This window comes from Arvicanthis niloticus, chromosome 6 (genome assembly GCF_011762505.2).
Source record: "Arvicanthis niloticus isolate mArvNil1 chromosome 6, mArvNil1.pat.X, whole genome shotgun sequence".
NCBI lineage: Eukaryota > Metazoa > Chordata > Mammalia > Rodentia > Muridae > Arvicanthis > Arvicanthis niloticus.
The window spans coordinates 59,374,257-59,391,316 of record NC_047663.1 but is presented as its reverse complement, the minus strand read 5'-3'; the positions used below and the strand labels follow the sequence as shown (position 1 = coordinate 59,391,316).

General features: G+C 44.1%; 1 protein-coding gene across 7 annotated transcripts in view; it reads left to right on the top strand.

Annotated features, from left to right (window-relative positions):
- The window catches only part of Specc1 (sperm antigen with calponin homology and coiled-coil domains 1), a 261,968-nt gene extending 247,412 nt beyond the window's left edge, over positions 1-14,556 (top strand). For 4 of the 7 annotated variants that reach the window (XM_034506719.2, XM_076936675.1, XM_076936676.1 and 1 more), the window contains exons 15-16: positions 3,015-3,074; positions 11,026-11,252. In XM_034506719.2, coding sequence (XP_034362610.1) covers positions 3,015-3,074; positions 11,026-11,115 — 150 coding nt within the window. In that variant the 3' untranslated portion in view covers positions 11,116-11,252. Of the gene's footprint in view, positions 1-3,014; positions 3,075-11,025 lie in introns of all 7 variants that reach the window. The other 3 variants (XM_034506720.2, XM_034506722.1, XM_034506721.2) reach the window with 2 other exon arrangements.
- Positions 14,557-17,060: the final 2,504 nt, after the last annotated feature.

Sequence of the window (17,060 nt, the reverse complement as noted above, 5' to 3'; positions counted from 1 at the left end):
ATGGGTAAGGGCCTAGACTTCATCCCCAGCACCAAAGAAAATGAATTAGTTCTGTATTAAAAATAAGAACTGGGCACAGTGGTGCATGCCCATAAACCCAGCACTTGGGAGGTGGGAACAGGAAGATCAGGAGTTCAGGATCATTGTTAGCTACACAGTAAGGTCAAGGCCAGGCTGGGCTAAATGAGACTGTGCCTTAAATAAACAAGGATACCTTGTATGGTATTAAACACAATGGCAGGGTGTACATTACAGTAGGTAGAAGGTGTGGGTGAAGTATTTTGTTTTCATTAGAAATAGTCTTCAGATGTCAGCTTGTGCAAGCTCTTCCATGGGGCCCAGAGTCAGGTTGTAGAGTAGAGAGTGATTATGTTGGTATCTGAAATTTAATATGAGTGTGGGCCAGATCCTTTCTCCTTCTATTTACAGAAGGACGCTGCACTGGTATGGTCCTACGGGTCAAGCTGTGGACCAAACTCTGCATCAGATAGGAACAGGTTGCCCTGAAATGGAAGGTCCCAGGCTCACCCTGCTCCACACACTGGGCAGGCACTGAAGACTGGCCTCGAACTCTGTCTCCCCCTCTATGGCAGAGCTTCCACTGAAGCAAAACTCATGTCCTGAGGACATTGGCTCTCCTCCCACTCCCTCACTGGGTACACACTCTTCTGCTCCCTGGCCTCAGCACAGCATCTGCAGCAGTGTGCAGTGAGAGGGTATTAGGATAATGACCCCTGGCCACTGGGTGTCCTGTTACCATCAAAATAAGCAGAAATCATTTTTATGACCACCAAAAACAAAAAATCTCCCCTGTCATGTTCCATGCGATGCTATTTCAGAACATTTTGAGGCAATTTTCCAAGATGGACTATTTATTCTGTGTTCAGTTTCTACTTAGAAAACACATTTTTTATCTGTACTATACTAGAGCCTTAGCAGAATTCTAATTAAAATGTTTGGTTTAGAAATGCCTTCTCTTTAGACCTTATTAGTAACCAATAATACAAATTAAAACAATAAAATACCATGTTTAGCCTGACACATTTGGCAGGTAGGGACATAGGAGGAGAAAAATAACATGATTATTGGAGCTGCCTTTTTAGGAAGTAGTTTGGCGTTATAATATCATGAGCCATAAGAATTGTTTGTAGCTCAGCTTCATCAGCAATGCAACCTGAAAGTTGGCCTAACCTAAAGAGTAGAGTAAGACCAAAGGCTCCCTTAGCACCAAAATAGGGATTGCTCCCCTAGTGTAGGCTGGAAGGGCACATTACTGGGTCTGCTCAGCAAAGCAGAGCAGTGTCTCTGAAACAAGGATGCGTTTTCCAATTATTGCCCATCAGTCTCCCTAGGTGTCAAGGAAGAAGGCTGGGGACTGGGCAGTATCACCACGATCAGCAGCTTCCCACAGGCTAGGAAAAAAGCATGCAAAGATGAGTCTGCTTTTCCTCTGATGAAGTTTATACAGCAGCAAGCTGACTTCAGTGTCAAGGCACCTTTTGGCCTAGGGCCTAGTGTTTAAAGAGGGCACAGTGAAGACCATGGGAAAATGGAAAAATGGAAGATTATGTATAAGTGACCTTGAACTCCTGGATTCCAGTGGTCTTCTTCCCTTAGCTGCTTAAAAAGCTGTGGGCACAAATGCATGCCTAGCTTACATATAAACTTTAAATGTGACTGGTAAAGTGCTTGCCTGGCATACGCAAGGCCTGGGTTCAATCCCTAGTACTGGGGAAGAAAATAAAACCTAAATATATCAAATTGCAAAATTATGCATAGGACCAAGTGTGGACATGCTTCTCAATTATACTTAAAATATCTAGTTAAATTTCTAAAACTAAATGGCTTTCCTATGAATTTTTGAGGTGAGATGGCACAACAAGTAATTGAGATTATCTGTAGAGAGAGATGTCAGAGAATAGCCAGGAAGAGTCTGAGAACAAAGCTCCAAACTAAGTTTCAGTGACTTCAGGGAACAGTGCTGTTCGAGTTCTAAGGCAAAACCATTTTCAGCCTAGAATTCTCTGTCCAACCAATATTAACCAAGCATGATGATAAAAAGGAACTTTCTGTATGAATACATGTGGAACATATTTCTCCTCTGTAACCTTCCTCAAGAGTGTACTTCAGTGAGACGGGGCTACAGTCCAACTGATAAGAGGTTCTGGGAGGTCCTTGGGGTACAAAGATTTCCTTGAATAGTAGTAACTAAGCTTCAGAGTTTGAAATGTAGGAAGTGAGCAGTAATCCTAGAACACCTATCCAAACGTGAGGCAGACCCTCCATGTGAGGACAGGAGCAGCAGGCTGCCAAGGAGGGTGTTAGGAACTTCACACAAGCACCAAAATGAATAAGAAACCAGACGCTCTCCAATAGGAGAAGTCTGGAACAGAGACTATAGGGGAAAACAAACCGTAGAAGGATTGGGACCAAATCTCAACCACCATAGGCCAGCCACGGCATGAATGCACACATACACATAAGCAAAGTTTTCAAAATAAATACTGGTGTAAGATTATAGTCAGCAAGAGATCACTACAGGAGATAAAGGGAAACTAGAAAGAGCTTCTCTCCAGGACTCGGATTGGGGGAGGGGGGAACAGTTTTTCATTTGGCTACCTTCAGGTATGACTTTGATAATTTTATTAAGACCAGGTCTCACTATGTAGCCCTCGCCTCTAACTTCTAATCCTCCTGCCTCAGCCAGAAGTGCATCAATGCCACACCCAGTTTGATTATCACTTGTAACATAGCCCTGTGAAAAAAACAGGAGACAACAGGATGTGGTGAATGTCATAAATCTCGAAAAGCCACAAAGCAACAAAGTTTGTCTTTAGTCACATGTCAGTCAATGTCGTTTTCCCGGTGGCAGTTGTACCGGGTTAGCCTTTCCCTCCCGAGGCAGAGCAGGTCTGCATGGTTGGCATGGGCTACTTGTTTTCTTCAGTGAGTGCTCTGCACCATGTCACCTGCTGTCCCTCCCTCAGCCATTCTCTTTGTCTTCCTTAACGCAGAAAAGGAATCTCTTGCTGGCATTTGAAGCAGCAGAAAGTGTTGGCATCAAACCCAGCCTGGTAAGTATCTTATTGTGTATCCTTTTGATATTTTTTCTACTTCATGAGAAAGAACCTCCTGCTGCCCACTAAACAGATAAATGATATTCAGATCCATTTGCAGTTCTGTTACTCATGATTCCTAGTATAAAGTTATCCAGTCAGTCTGTTACTCATGATTCCTAGTATAAAGTTATCCAGTCGGTCTGAATACAAGTTAGACTCAGGGTTTTTGTTTGTATCTTTGTTTTATTATTATAGTTATCATTATCATTATTATTACTTTATGTTTGTGGGTGTTCTGCCTACATGTGTTTGTGCGCACCACATGTGTTCCTGGTGACCTTGTAGGTCAAAAAAGGATATTGTATCACCTAAAACTAGAATCACAGATGACTGTGAGCCACCCTGTGGGTGCCCCCAGGAAGGTTACAAAGCTACTAGAAATAAACATTTGGAATGAAAAGCACACGGATGGGTTGCCAAACTGGTTAGACACAGCAAGAGAGAAGCTGGTGGATGGAAAGTGAGCAGGAGGAGACTACCCAAAGTCTAAATGGACATAAAGGATGGAAAACCAGTGAAGAACTTATTAGTTAATGTGTGTTTACTTTCTTGAATAGGGAAGCCAACAAACTCAGTGAGGTGGAAACCAGCCTAGACCACATGAAACCCTGTCTCAAAAAAAAAAAAAAATTTATATACATTGTGGAGTGGGCTAAGGAGAAAGTACTAAGTGGTAACCAATCTAGAATCTTTCGGCTTCTATGTACAACAACAACAAAAGTCTGATTTAAGCAACTGCTAATCGGCTTTCTATTCTTGAAACTAAATGAAACTTCTTATATAATCTTTCAATAGAACTTGGCCAGAAGATTTAATTACTATTATCACTTCTGATTGGGTGTAGTTTACAAGCGACAAATGTGTCAGGTGGTTGTGTGCACACCTTTAATCTCAGGAAGCAGAGGCAAGTGAATCTCTGAGTTTGAGGCCAGTCTGATCTCCAAAACAAGTTCTGGGACAGCCAGGGCTACACAGAGAAACCTTGTCTTGGAAAAACTAAAAAACAAAAAGCAAAACAAAACCCAGCCAGGTGTAACCCAATGTATTGTGTGTGCATGTGCATAAATGTGTGTGAGTGTGTGCGCGCACGTGTATGTGCATGTGTGCGTGTGCGTGCGTGCGTGCGTGTGAGAGAGAGAGAGGCTGGCTTTGGTATCACTATGTAGAATGATTGTGACTTCTGATCTTCCTGCCTCTACCTCCTAAGTTCTGTGTTTAGAGGCATGTACCACCCACCATGCTTGGCACACGTTGTTGTGCTTTTCATCCGCATACAAGCAAGGGGTGGGTCTGGGGAACAATCAGGAAAACCAAGGCTGGAATAACAGTGAGTTACAAGTGCACAGCTCCCCAGGGGTGGGAGGAGTCAAGAAATGAGAAGCAAAAGAGTTGTGGAGCAAGCAGTCAGTCCTCTGGGTGATTACAACCATGTAAATTTGACCCAGAATGAACAGTGTTGTAGAAATAACAATAGTCTTCAAATATTAGATATAAGTATTTTCTCTAAACCTTCCTCAAAAAGTAGAATGCTACTTAAGAAATATGAGCCAGCTGAAGACAGGGCTTAGCAGCTGAGGGTTCTATGCCCAACACCCATGTTGGGCAGCTAACAACTGCCCATAACTTCAGGTCCAGGGAATCTGACACCTGTTTTGGCCTCTGCAGTCACCACACCGTTGTCCAGAAACCCACACTCAAACACATAAGTACACATAATTAAAAATAATAATAAATAAGCCTTAGGTAAAACAGATGAGCAAGATCCCGTCAGAATGAAGCTCTGTAGCGTGCGCCAAGTGTTAGAATGGGTTCCTGCTCAGCCACCATGAAATAGACACCTTAAGTGCACATCACAGTCCTATGGAAAGAACAGGCAGATGTTCTTGGCACCATTGTCATTACTGCACAGCCACCATGCTGTGTCCTCCAGGACTGACTGACTGTGGCTTGGTAAGGATTCACTGTGGCCTTAGTCATTTAGTCCAGGACATGCTGCTCACTGGGTATGTGCAGGTTACTGCACACGACTAAACTCCTCAAAGCAAGAACTCCACGGGCCTTACGCTTTGTCTTTCCAGACTCAAACATCCGTGAGTCCGGTAAGTGAAGTCAGTTGCTTTTTATAAGTTTTACCGTCTTAATTACTTTAAGTGGTATGAAGCACCTTCACATTGTGGTGCAATCCTTGCCACCCTCCGCCTGTAGAAGTTTTATCTTGCAAAATCGAAACTCTGAGTCTGTTAAACATTACTCCTCATCCCCACCCTCAGCCTGGTGGCCACTGTTCTGTTCTTAGACTCTAAGAAATCACCTGTTTCAGACACTCCATGTAAGTGTATTTGCTCCACCATATCTGTTTGGTGTTTGGCTTTTGTGACACAATATAAGGTCCTCAAAGCTCATCTGTTAGAAGTTCCTTCCCTTTTAAGGAAAATTACAGAGTTTTGCCACATGCTGCACATCCCTTCATCCATTACTGGACACTAGGGTACTGCCACAGTTTGGTTCTTCTGAGAAAATGCCTCTGTGAGCCTGGATGCACAGGTTTGTTTGTTTGTTTGTTTGTTTAAATTACTGAAGGCTCTGGGAACAGTGCCAGGCCATAGACTGTTAGTCGCAAGTATGTGTGAGCAGATGAATAAAATATGACACATTTCTGGTGGGGGTTTTTAGATTTATTTATTTTTATTTTATGAAGATGAGTACTTTTGCCTGCATGCGTGTGTGTACCACATCCATGCCTGGTGCCCGTGGAGGCCAGAAGAGAGCACCAGATACCTTGGAACTGGAGTTACAGGTAGTTATAACATACCATGTGGGTGCTCTTGACCACTGATTCATCTCTCCACCTCTGTGGTATATTTCTTATGTTCTTGATTAAGTTCATCAGCACAAAGGTACTAAAATTCTTAACTGGTATTTTCAAAGTCAAATTCATTTTCATTGTGGCTGGGGGATTTTTGTGTTCCATTTTATTTGTTCTGTCTGCTGTAGCCCACTAGTTAGATACTTAAGCCATGATAATTCATTCCTAAGTTATTCACATTAACCATGTGGGAGAAGCATATCTTTGCTTCAGAGGTGACAGACCAGTTGCAAAGGGTTCTTACTCTCTGCCTGTACAACTGTCTAGCACACAGATGCAGGAATATCATGGAATTCACTTCTTCTCTTGAGTGACCGATTAACCAGTGCCTTTTGCAAAAAAGCCCTCCTGATTAAGGCCTGCCTTAGCATTAAGCCCAGGAAAAAATATCTTCTAAATTTAATTCTATCTGGAGCTCCTTTTTATTTCCTGTTCAAAAAAAAATACTTCTATTCACACATGTGGTGGACAGATACAAATGCAGACAGAACACCCATAAAATACAATACAACAACAACAACAAAGTACCTCCAGTATCTTCCTCTTGTCAGAAACTACCAAGATGGCTTGTTGGATAAAGGTACTTGCCACCAAGCCTGATGACTTGAGTTCAATCACTGGGATCCACATGATAGAAGGGACAAGTTTTTCTCTGCCCTCCACAGGTATGCTATGAGATGCACATGTAACACACGTGTGTGTGCACACATACACACACACACGTGTGTGTGCACACATACACACACACACATACACACACACACACATAGAGACAGAGAGAGAGTCTTCTGATAGAATCATAGCAATTATGCATAAATGACATGACCATTGTTTTTAGAATAAGAGTGTTTTGTTCCCTGGGTGTGGTAATTGTCATGGTAGATTTGTCTATTCTTGTAGCACCTGTCTCCTTTGAGTGTTTTGCTTTGTTTTAGGAATAGGTCTCTGAGAAGGAGTTTCATTGCATAGCTGGGGCTGTCCTTGAACTCCTGAACCTCCTGCCTAACTCTCCAGAGTGCTGAGATCAGAACTGCATGGCCACAGCCCTCTCTGTTGTTTTAATGTGAATTTCTCTGCCGGAATACTAGGCTGAGCTCTGTTTTGCTCAAAATTCTTTGTTGGCCAGTTGTCTTCCTAGGTCTGGTGTCTTTGTCTCTATTTTTTTTTTTTTTAAGATTTATTTATTTAGTTAGTTAGTTAGTTAGTATGTATGTATATGAGTAGACCATTGCTCTCTTCAGACACACCAGTAGAGGGCATCAGACCCCATTGCAGATGGTTGTGAGCCACCATGTGGTTGCTGGGAATTGAGCATGAAAGAAAACGACTGATAAACTCAGTCAGAATTAAAAACTTTACTCTCAGAAAGATTTATTAAAAGAATGAAAAGATAACTCTCAGACCAAGAGAAAATATCTGAAAATCAAGCATAATAAGGATTTGTATCCAGCAACACACACACACATACTCCTTTTAAAATTCAACAATAAGAAAACAATCAGATTTGGAGAGAGGTTTAGAAAGCATTGCTCATGCTTTGATGTAATTAAAAGTTCATCACCAATGTCACAAACTTAGATTTGCTCCTGTATTTTTTCCTAGAGCTTTCAAACGTCTTCCTTGTGGTCCCTGATTGGTTTTTGTGTGAGCTGTGACATATGCATTACTTGCTTGTTTGTGTGTTTGTTTTATGTATGGCCATCCAGTCCAGTACCAGGTATGAGAAGAACAGCCTTACCCTACCCTTTCCAGAGCTGAAAGCGCCCCCCCTTTGTTGTTCTTCTAGACTGTTTGGTATTTTTTTTTGTATTCATAAATATTAGAGCATTTGTTAATATCTATCAAAAATTAAGATTTACTGGGACTTTTATTGGAATTATATCTATATATCAAACTGGGAATAATTAATAATCTTAACAATGTTATCTTTTAACTCATAAACATATAACACATGTCCACTCATTGACATATTTGGTCTCTACCATGTTTTATCGTTTTCTGCAGATAGGATGTGTGTGTGTGTGTGTGTGTGTGTGTGTGTGTGTGTGTGTGTGTGATGTTAGATTTGATTTTTAAAACTACAGATTGGAAAGTGGAGAGGTGGCTCAGTGGTTAAGAGCAGTGGTTGCTCTTCCAGAGGACTCAGGTTTAGTTCCCAGCACCAACATGGCAGCTTACAATGGTCTGGAACTTCAGTTGCAGAGGATCTGATGCCCTGATCTTGGGTATCAGACATACATGTGATGCATAGACATATATGCTGGGAAAACACTCATATACATAAAATTTAAAACAAACAGATTCAGGAGGGGTTATGACTCCCAGTATTTCATTTCTGTCACACAGGAAGGTGACTGAGGTCTATGGGACAGTGTCATGAAATCTTACTAACCTTGCATGTAGAGTTGTTTTTCAATCTCTACAATCCTGACATCTGCAAAGCTGGTCTTACCATTTCTTTTGCAGCCTGTATGCCTTTTTATTTCGTTTTCATGCAGTATTATATTAGCTAAATTTTCAACTAATGTATTAAGCATGACAAGTAAGAAAGAGAGTTCATCTTTGTCTTATTCTTGATTTAAGGGAAAGAGCATTGTCTTACCCAGTTACATATGATGCTAGCTATTGTGTGTGGGGTACATACCTTATATATATTGTATAAAATAAGTTAACATCTCTTGTTTTCAGAGAATCTTTTTATCATGAATGTATTCTGAAGCTTCCTGGTCATGTTTTTTCTCAGTGTTAATATGATGAATTTCATTGACTTAAAAGCATCAAACCAGCTTTGCATAGCCTTACTGAATTATGATATATTCTACTTTATAGATTAATGAATTCTGTTTACTAATATTTTTTCAATTTACTAGTAGTTTTGTGTCTATCTGAGAAACTGATTTACAGGGTTTTTGTTGTTGTTGTTTGGTTTTGGTGTTTGTTTTTGCAGTGTCTGATAGTAGGTTAATCTGACCTCACAAGATGAGTTGAGAAATGTTCCCTCATCTTCTGTTTTTTGAGACTAAAAAAAATGGTATTAGTTCTTCCACATATGTTTGGTAGAATCATATGGACCTGGGTTTGGGCAGTTAACCATTAATTTAACCAAATATCACATGTGGTGAAATTGTTACTAAGACAACTGACCTTTCTCCTCTTGAAATATACAAAACATTTCTTCAGAGGTTTCAGATGTGATGCTAATAATGTATTAAGATGTTTTTGATTCAGTAATTGCTAGTATGAAATGGTCTTAGTGAAACTGTGACTAGTGACTGTACTTGGAAGTTTTCTGACTAAAGACAGAAACCTCTTTACAGCAGAGGTTCTGAACCTAGAGGTCATGACTCTTGGTAAACCTCTATCTCCAAAATAGTTACAATTCATAAAATTAACAGAATCACAGTTATGAAGTAGCAACAAAATAATTTTTATGGTTGGGGGTCACCAGGACATGAAGAGCTGTACTGAAGGGTTGCAGCATCAGGAAGACTGAGGACCACTGCTCTACACAGAGGAATATTATCTCTCGAGTTCGCAGGCGGGTCAGAGCTCATCTGCCTCCAGTCGGCACAGACGGTCTCTAGCTTGTGACCATGCTGTCATTAGCAACCCCTGTTCAAGACTTCATTTTTTTTCTTCTAAAAATTGTTCTGGGCAAAACTGTGTAGAAGGTCCCACTTGTTCCATTTGTACCCCTCCCCATAGATTATGGTATGCTGATCATTTTAGCATGGCCATGGAGCAGAGTAGGGGAGAAATGCTCAGATGCTGAGTCAGTGGCTGATGGGCAGCCGTGTGTCACCGCCCAGGAGCAGATGTACTCAGCTCAGCCTCTTCTCCCATTGTCTCTGCTTCTGTTGTGTTACAAACACAAAAGACTCTACACCCAGTCCAAAGTTAATAATTAAACATGGTCTAAAAGTTTGGCCTAGTATCTTCCCAGGCACCTAGCCTCCTCACCTGTTTTGTTCCGGTTTGGCCTGGCCTTATACATGCTTGTTCAGCCAACTTACTTGCAGAATTAGCCCCCAAAAGGAATAAATTAATAAAATTAAATAAATAGCCTCCCCCCAATTACTGAACTAGCAGAAAGAGAAAGAGAGAGAGAGAGAGAGAGAGAGAGAGAGAGAGAGAGAGAGAGAGAACAGAGAGGAAGGAAGAAAATGAGAGTCCAGATATTAAGTAGTAATAACACTAGTAAGGCACCTGGTTTAAATTGACTGAAAGCATCTGTGGGAACCCGTGACTAGCGCTTCAGGAAGTAATTTGACAGAAAGAGATAATACTACACATTGCAAAGTGCACTGCACTGGAAGCAAAGGGAAACTACAGAAGTGCACACCCACTGAAGTACAGCAGTGTGGGAAATAATACATGAGAATGTGTGAGAACACGTCCACTGTGGTGAGAGCCTAGGAAACTGGACTTACGTTCACATGCGCTGCTGCCACCTCCTCCTCCTCCTCCTCCTCCTCCTCCTCCTCCTCCTCCTCCTCCTCCTCCTCTTCCTCCTCCTCCTCCTCTTCCTCCTCTTCTTCTTCCTTCTCCTCCTCTTTCTTCTTCTTCTGTCTTTTTTGTTTTATGTGCTTGGGTTTTGGTTGTTTTGGGTTATGGTTTTCAAGACAAGGGTTTCTTTAGATAGCCATGGCTGTCCTGGAAGTCTCTCTGTAGATCAGGCTAGCCTGGAACTCCACCTGCCTCTGCCTCCCTGGGACTAAAGTTCTGAGATTAAAGGTGTGTGCCACCACCCCCACTTAAACCATTTTCTAAAGTAAAAGTGTGGGTGACTGTAAAGAGTTGTAACAGTGTTTAAAGGTGAAAACATTAGGAACTTATGTCTTTAGTCTTTGAAAGGGACATACCTACCAAGTAAGCTGCTGGAGAGCCTAACTCAGTACTTTAGCATGATCTGTGTGTGCGTGCACCTTGGTTCCTGTTGATGAAGGGTTTCCAGTCAGTACCAACCCTGACCTGTATCAGAGCCCCTTTGTAAAAAGGGGTCTGAGATATCCCTTTGTTAACTGTTCCCTTCCCTTGCAGGAGCTCAGTGAGATGCTGTACACAGACCGGCCTGACTGGCAGAGCGTGATGCAGTATGTGGCCCAGATCTACAAGTACTTTGAGACATAAACAGACCCACTAAGCTGCCCCTTGACCTCAAGTTAGTCCTGGATGTGCCTCCTCACTGTCCATCACACCTGGTATGCCCATCACCTAGCCATCTGGATTTCCAAGGAAGGCATCGGGAAGCACAGCTGGCTCCTCCATGTCCCCACCGTGCGGATCAGATGCAAACGTGTCTGGAGCCTATGCTCAGGAATCCTTGCTCCCAATGGGAGGTTTCTAGAGAGGCAGGCCCCACTCCTCATATACTGGGTCCCCAAACCCAGGCCCTCTTCTGTGAGATTCTAGCGTTGCCAGTCCCATTTGCAACCCCACACATGGTCTACATGCTGACAAACAGCCCTTCAATTACTATATCTCTTCTTCCCCCCTTTACTAAAAGTGCTCTGGCTTTGCTTCAGTCCAAACTCTGTCCTTACCAACTGCCGACCCCAAAATAAAGCAGCATCCTACAGAACAGAAAAACAAAAGCGGCTTTCGCTTCTTAGCCACCTAGAAACACACTGATTAGGGAAATAGTTTGCTCAGCTCTGTGTAACTGAGGACTTAATTATACTGCATAGGTCTCACCGCCCCTATTTGATTCTCAGGTGTGCAAAGGAGCCCTTGGGTGCCTTGCTGATGGTCCACGGGAGGCCAACTGGCAGCACATTAACCACACAGCCTGAGAACAGGGCTGGTGTCCTAGCTGATGGAACCATGTCCATTGTCCACATCACCTTCTGCCCTGCTACTTAGTTACAGTCCTGTTCTCACACACACACACACACACACACACACATCTGCCTGACACTGGGACTCAGCAGAAGTCACGTATGCGTGTGAAGCAGCCTGTGCTGGTGAGCTCCTTGAACATGTACACAGTTCTACAGGATGGGAAGACAGAAATATAAACTGTTTTAGCTCCAGACAGAGTTGGTCCTTAGTACTTGTTGGGCCCTATACATTTGCCTAATGAAAGGAGCTATTAGGAACAGTCGTGCTTTCCCTGATGTCCTGCTGCTTCCTGAGAAGCAGCGTGGCCCCTCCCTGAGGACTCAGGCTCCTTGGCTCTAGAGTCTAGAGGCTCTTTGCTATTTTTCTTGGACAAATAAATGTGCACTTCATAGCAAATGAGGGTGCCCACCCCTCTCTCAGACAGTTGGGTGTGCACAAACACCCATTATTATTCTAAGTGCCAAACTGCCCTGTGCTGGTCCTTTGAGAAAGGATCCTGGTCACAGCAGCCCCTAAGAATGACTGCCGTAGTCCTAGTGAACCTCTGCCTGCTTATCTGAGCCACCCTGCTGGCCCAGTCCGTATCCTTGGAGGACCTGGGTGCAGCAGCACTGATTCTCAAACTATTGTAGCCTCTTGGGGCCACGGACTCCACTTTCAGGCTCTATCTGTCGTTCTTGGCTGTAGCTCCATCTAGTTCCCCTAGGACTCTTAGGAACTGCGTGCCTGACCCCTCTGATCAGGTAAGTCAGAATAACTGGAATGGAGCAGAGACGGAGTCTGCAGATTCTCACAGTTCTCCAGAACTGGTGGACAACCATGCAGAGGGGCAGGACATTTCCCCAACCCCTGTGCTCCCACAGGAGCTCCTGAACAGCAGTTTAGAGACCACTGTCAGCTGTGAAACGGGGCCCTTCATCTCCAGGTAGAAGTCTAGGGCTCAGAACCTCTTTCTGATGAAGGTTCCTCTGAAAGCTAGGAGGTGTGCTGCTTAAGCACTGGCTGTGTTGACATGACTGAGGACAGCCCTCTGTCTCCAAGCTTCTGCCTTGCCCAGCGGGAGAAGTGCTGTCCCACACAGCTGGGTGCTGTTTCCTCACGTATGATATCCCGTGTCGGAGAGGCCAGTTAAGGCATGGGAATTTAGTCTGTCTCTGGCTCTTGTCAGGGTGCTGCCTAAACATCTAGGGGCTCTCAGCAGAGCAGTCTCCATGCTAGTTTCCAGTCACCTTACAGTTCCCTTGTGAGGCACATTGGGGCCCAGCCTCCCTGTGATCAGAGCCCAGTTTGCTGAAGACTGGCCAGCCACATCTGTTCTTGTCTTTATTTTCCTTTGGCTTTCCCCTGATTACTATTGTTCTCGCCAGGGAGGTAGAAGAGGAATAAGATCCTTCCCAGTAGAAGCAGGTACTGCTGGTGATGGGAGCAAGGCAGAGGGCAGGCAGATAGCACTCCAGTTCTCTGACATGGTACCACACTGCTGTGCGTGGAGGTGCAGGGTCTGGGAAGAGCTCCAGGGCACAAAAGTGAATATGGAAAACTGACCAGCTAAGAATGCCAGCACAGCGAGTGCGGGTGCCTTACGTTTTGTTGGGTTTTGGTTTGGGGGGTGGGTTTGTTTGTTTGTCTTGCTTTGTTTGGAGGTTTTGTGAAACAGAATCTCAGCAGCCCAGGCTGGCCTTGAACTCCTGATCTTCCTGCCTCTGCCTCCCAGGTGCTGAGATTTGATACCTTGCCCAGCTTTGGTACTTTGTGTTTTTGCTGTGTTTTTGTTTGTCCTGTGCTTCTCTACTACCATTTGGAGGCTGTCAGAGGCCTCCATAGTCATGTGTTTCCCGTGTGCCCTCAGCTAAGCACAAGAGAGAGCCACAGAAGTTAAACCATGTGGGGACGTCTGTGATGTTCTGTGCTGAGTGCTGTCTGAGCCGATGACAGATGACAGTGCTGAGGCCATATTCACAGGGATAGGGCCCAAGGAACCACCCTTTCCTCAGTCCCTTCTCACTTTAGCAGCCTTGTTTGTCCTTAGTTCTCATTCTTCATCCAGGTGTTCCTTAGCTTTTGTAGACCATCCAGAATACAAGCCGTGGCTGGGAGAGAAAAGCCATGTCCTGCCAAGCACAGTGCCCCTGCCTGTGACTTCAGTTATTCTGGAGATGGAAACAGGAGAATCAGTTGGCCCCAGGGATTTGGGACTAGTTTGGCAAAAGAGACCCTGAGAGTGAGTGGGGCTGTCCCAAAGCAATCGGCCTTCTAGTAATAATGACTATCTGGCATATTCTCTTCCTATCTCTCACGGGTACCAGACACATGCCAGTTTCACTGGCCTGTGGAAATGGAGAGCTGAGACCCTTAGGGAAAACCCACACACCAAATCTAGCAGTTCTTAAGTATCCCAGTTTGAGATGTACCACTACCAACACATATAATGCCCCCACCCCAGCCATATGAAGAGAAGTGTTTCCACCATCTGCTGAAGGCCCTGGATATCTAGGTGCTCTGATTGAGGTTGGAGTTCCAAGTCTAGGACACCCTGAGTAGCTCACTGACTGTCACTACATTAGTTGAATGCACTTGATACATCGTGGCCTCCTTTCTGTCAAGAGCACACTAGATAGCACCAAGCACACCAAGTGTGACATTACCATTAGAGGTGAACATGGCTCAGAATGGAAGTGTAAGGGGTGCGCTGTGTAATATTTCTAATAAATATATTTTGTTTCTGCCTCAGTTCTTTCACCTGGTGACATTTATCCACATTTTTTCAAAGCACTAAACCTGCTTTGAGTCTGCTTAAAGCCAACATCTCTCTGCATGTTCCTATCACTTCCCAGTCCCCACAGCAGCTTCTACAGTTCCCACACAGTTCTACAGGTTGTACCTCTGCTCTTCCCATCTGCAGCTGTCTTGATGTGGATATAGGCTGTCAGATGAGTTCCAGCACCAGGATGCTACCAGGCTGTACAAATGTGCTTAAGACGGGAAGTGTGCTACCTGGACCCTGGAAACCACACACAGTGTTGATAAGTTATGATAAGATTGAAGAGGCAAGTGAATAAAAAAATGTAACTAGTAGTGATGCCCGTGGCACCTGGAGGCCACCGTTCATAGGTCAGTCAGGCCACAAACAAGGAGGGCCACCCTAGAATCTTCATTCCTAATTCTTCTCAAGTGAGCCCCACAGCCTGGCCTTCTCTTGAGGGCCTCCACAACTGCTCAGGGTAATAGTCACTGGTAAGATTTATCAAACACCGGGCCAGCTTCAGGGCTACCACTTCCCTCTCAGTCTAAAGGGACAGGAAAAGTTGTGACAAGAGATAGCCAGTCTCGTTTGCTCAACATCTGATTGTCCTTTGCCATCCTGAATGCCAAGTGCCTTGGGCTGTGAACTGTGGGCATCCTTGCTGGCTCATGCACATACGTAGTGGGCCTTTCACAGATGCCCAGTGTCTCCACACTTGGGAATGATCTCCATATTTGCTGGGGTTTGAGGCTTGTCAAACAGGTTTTTTCCTATGTACCTAGCTCTCTACATAAAGTAAGTATCATCCATGGACATCCCGTGACTGGGCCACCTTTGCATATGCACTTTACAGGTAGGTAAATTGGTTTTGAAATGGTAGCACTGAACCCCAGGACATCTTCCTTTCTGAGCCCAGATTCCCCATACAGCTGTCTTGGGCAGTTTCTGTTGTCACAAACACAAGACTACAAACTGAGTACTTTATAAAGAATAGAGGTTTACTTACCTCTCAGTTCTGAAGTCTGGACCCTCCGAGAGCCCAGCACTGGTGTCTGGAAAGGTATTCTTGCCATAGCACGACTTGACAGAGGACATGAGGAAACAGTAAGCATGACAGCTCTAGTCTTCAACTTGTGAAACCACAAATGCTACCATGGGGAACCTGGCCCTTATGACTCAATCCCAGTTACCTCCAAAAAACCATTAAGTTTCTAGCACTTAATGAACCTTGGGGAGATACATTCAAGTCACAGCTTTAGTGGCAACAGCTCATGGGTTAGCCTAGTTAAATGAGAGGCTTCTGGCAGCCCTGTGTACAGATCCCTGTGCCCATGGCCACCTGCCCTCTGCAGGTGAGAAGGGCTTTGCTCTTAGGTTGTATAAACTTCAGTCTGAGCTCCGTGAGGGCCACGTGCAGACTTCTGTGCTCATGATCCCTAAACCTAGTAAGTGGTGGTTATATAGATTGCTTGATTAATTGGTCCAGCTGCCAGTTACTTGCATTCTGATTTGGAGGGTAGTTCCAGGAATGAATACCACAGCATCCAGCCTGTGGTCCATCTTGTGAACAATCTGTTCCAGTATTTTCCGGCTTAATGGTAAGTGGGAAAGGCTTGGGGAGAAACTTGAAACCTGACCTCTCCGAGGCCTTCATCTTTCCTTTTCCTTTACTGGTATTACGTGCTGATCTCGTGAATGAAATGACCTAACACGTTCCCCTCAGAGTCCTGGAGTCTTCTGGGATCTTTAAATGAATTTTTTTTTTTTTAACTTATTTCACCTGCTTCAGTGAAATATTTCTATATCATGAAAAAAAAAAGTCCATAAATAGATTTGCCTTGAACACTTCAGAAGGTTGGCCAGTGGGTCTATGAACCCTCCCGTTTGTCCATGTGGGCCGCTATTTATATCCCTCCTTAGTGTGGCCATTTCCCTTGTAGCTGGAAACTGAGACAGAACTGAAAGTGGGACATGGGAAAAGTTTTCCTGCTACATGTGACCTCAAAAGGCTTGGCCACCATCCAAGAAGGCTGATCCTAGAAAACATCTGGCCTGAGATGGACCTTGTCCTAAGAAAGGGAAAGCCTCCAAACAGGCAACAGTGATGAGAACTCACAGTGACACTGAACATATGTTAATTCAGACTGCTGAAGCCTTTCAGACCCACCTGTTGTGCCCACAGAGCCAGCTACTTTTGTTTAGAGGAAATCGAGGCCTGTCTTTGGCCACCTGCCTTAGTAGTCTGCAACCGTGTGCCCAAAGTGAGCACATGGTTGTTTTTGTCCCTCTCAGAAATCCTGTGGATGGCTCAGTGTTAGGTCAGTCTTCCCTGAGTGTGATATCAGTATTTAAAGCTTTGAGGTATAACATGGCTCTCACTGCAAACCCTCTAACACTCCAGCCCATCTATGAGAGCATGTGGCTGTGATAAGCCCACTTGACAGAATTTGTAGGCATCTGCAGCAGAATCTTTAATAAAAGAGGATGTCCA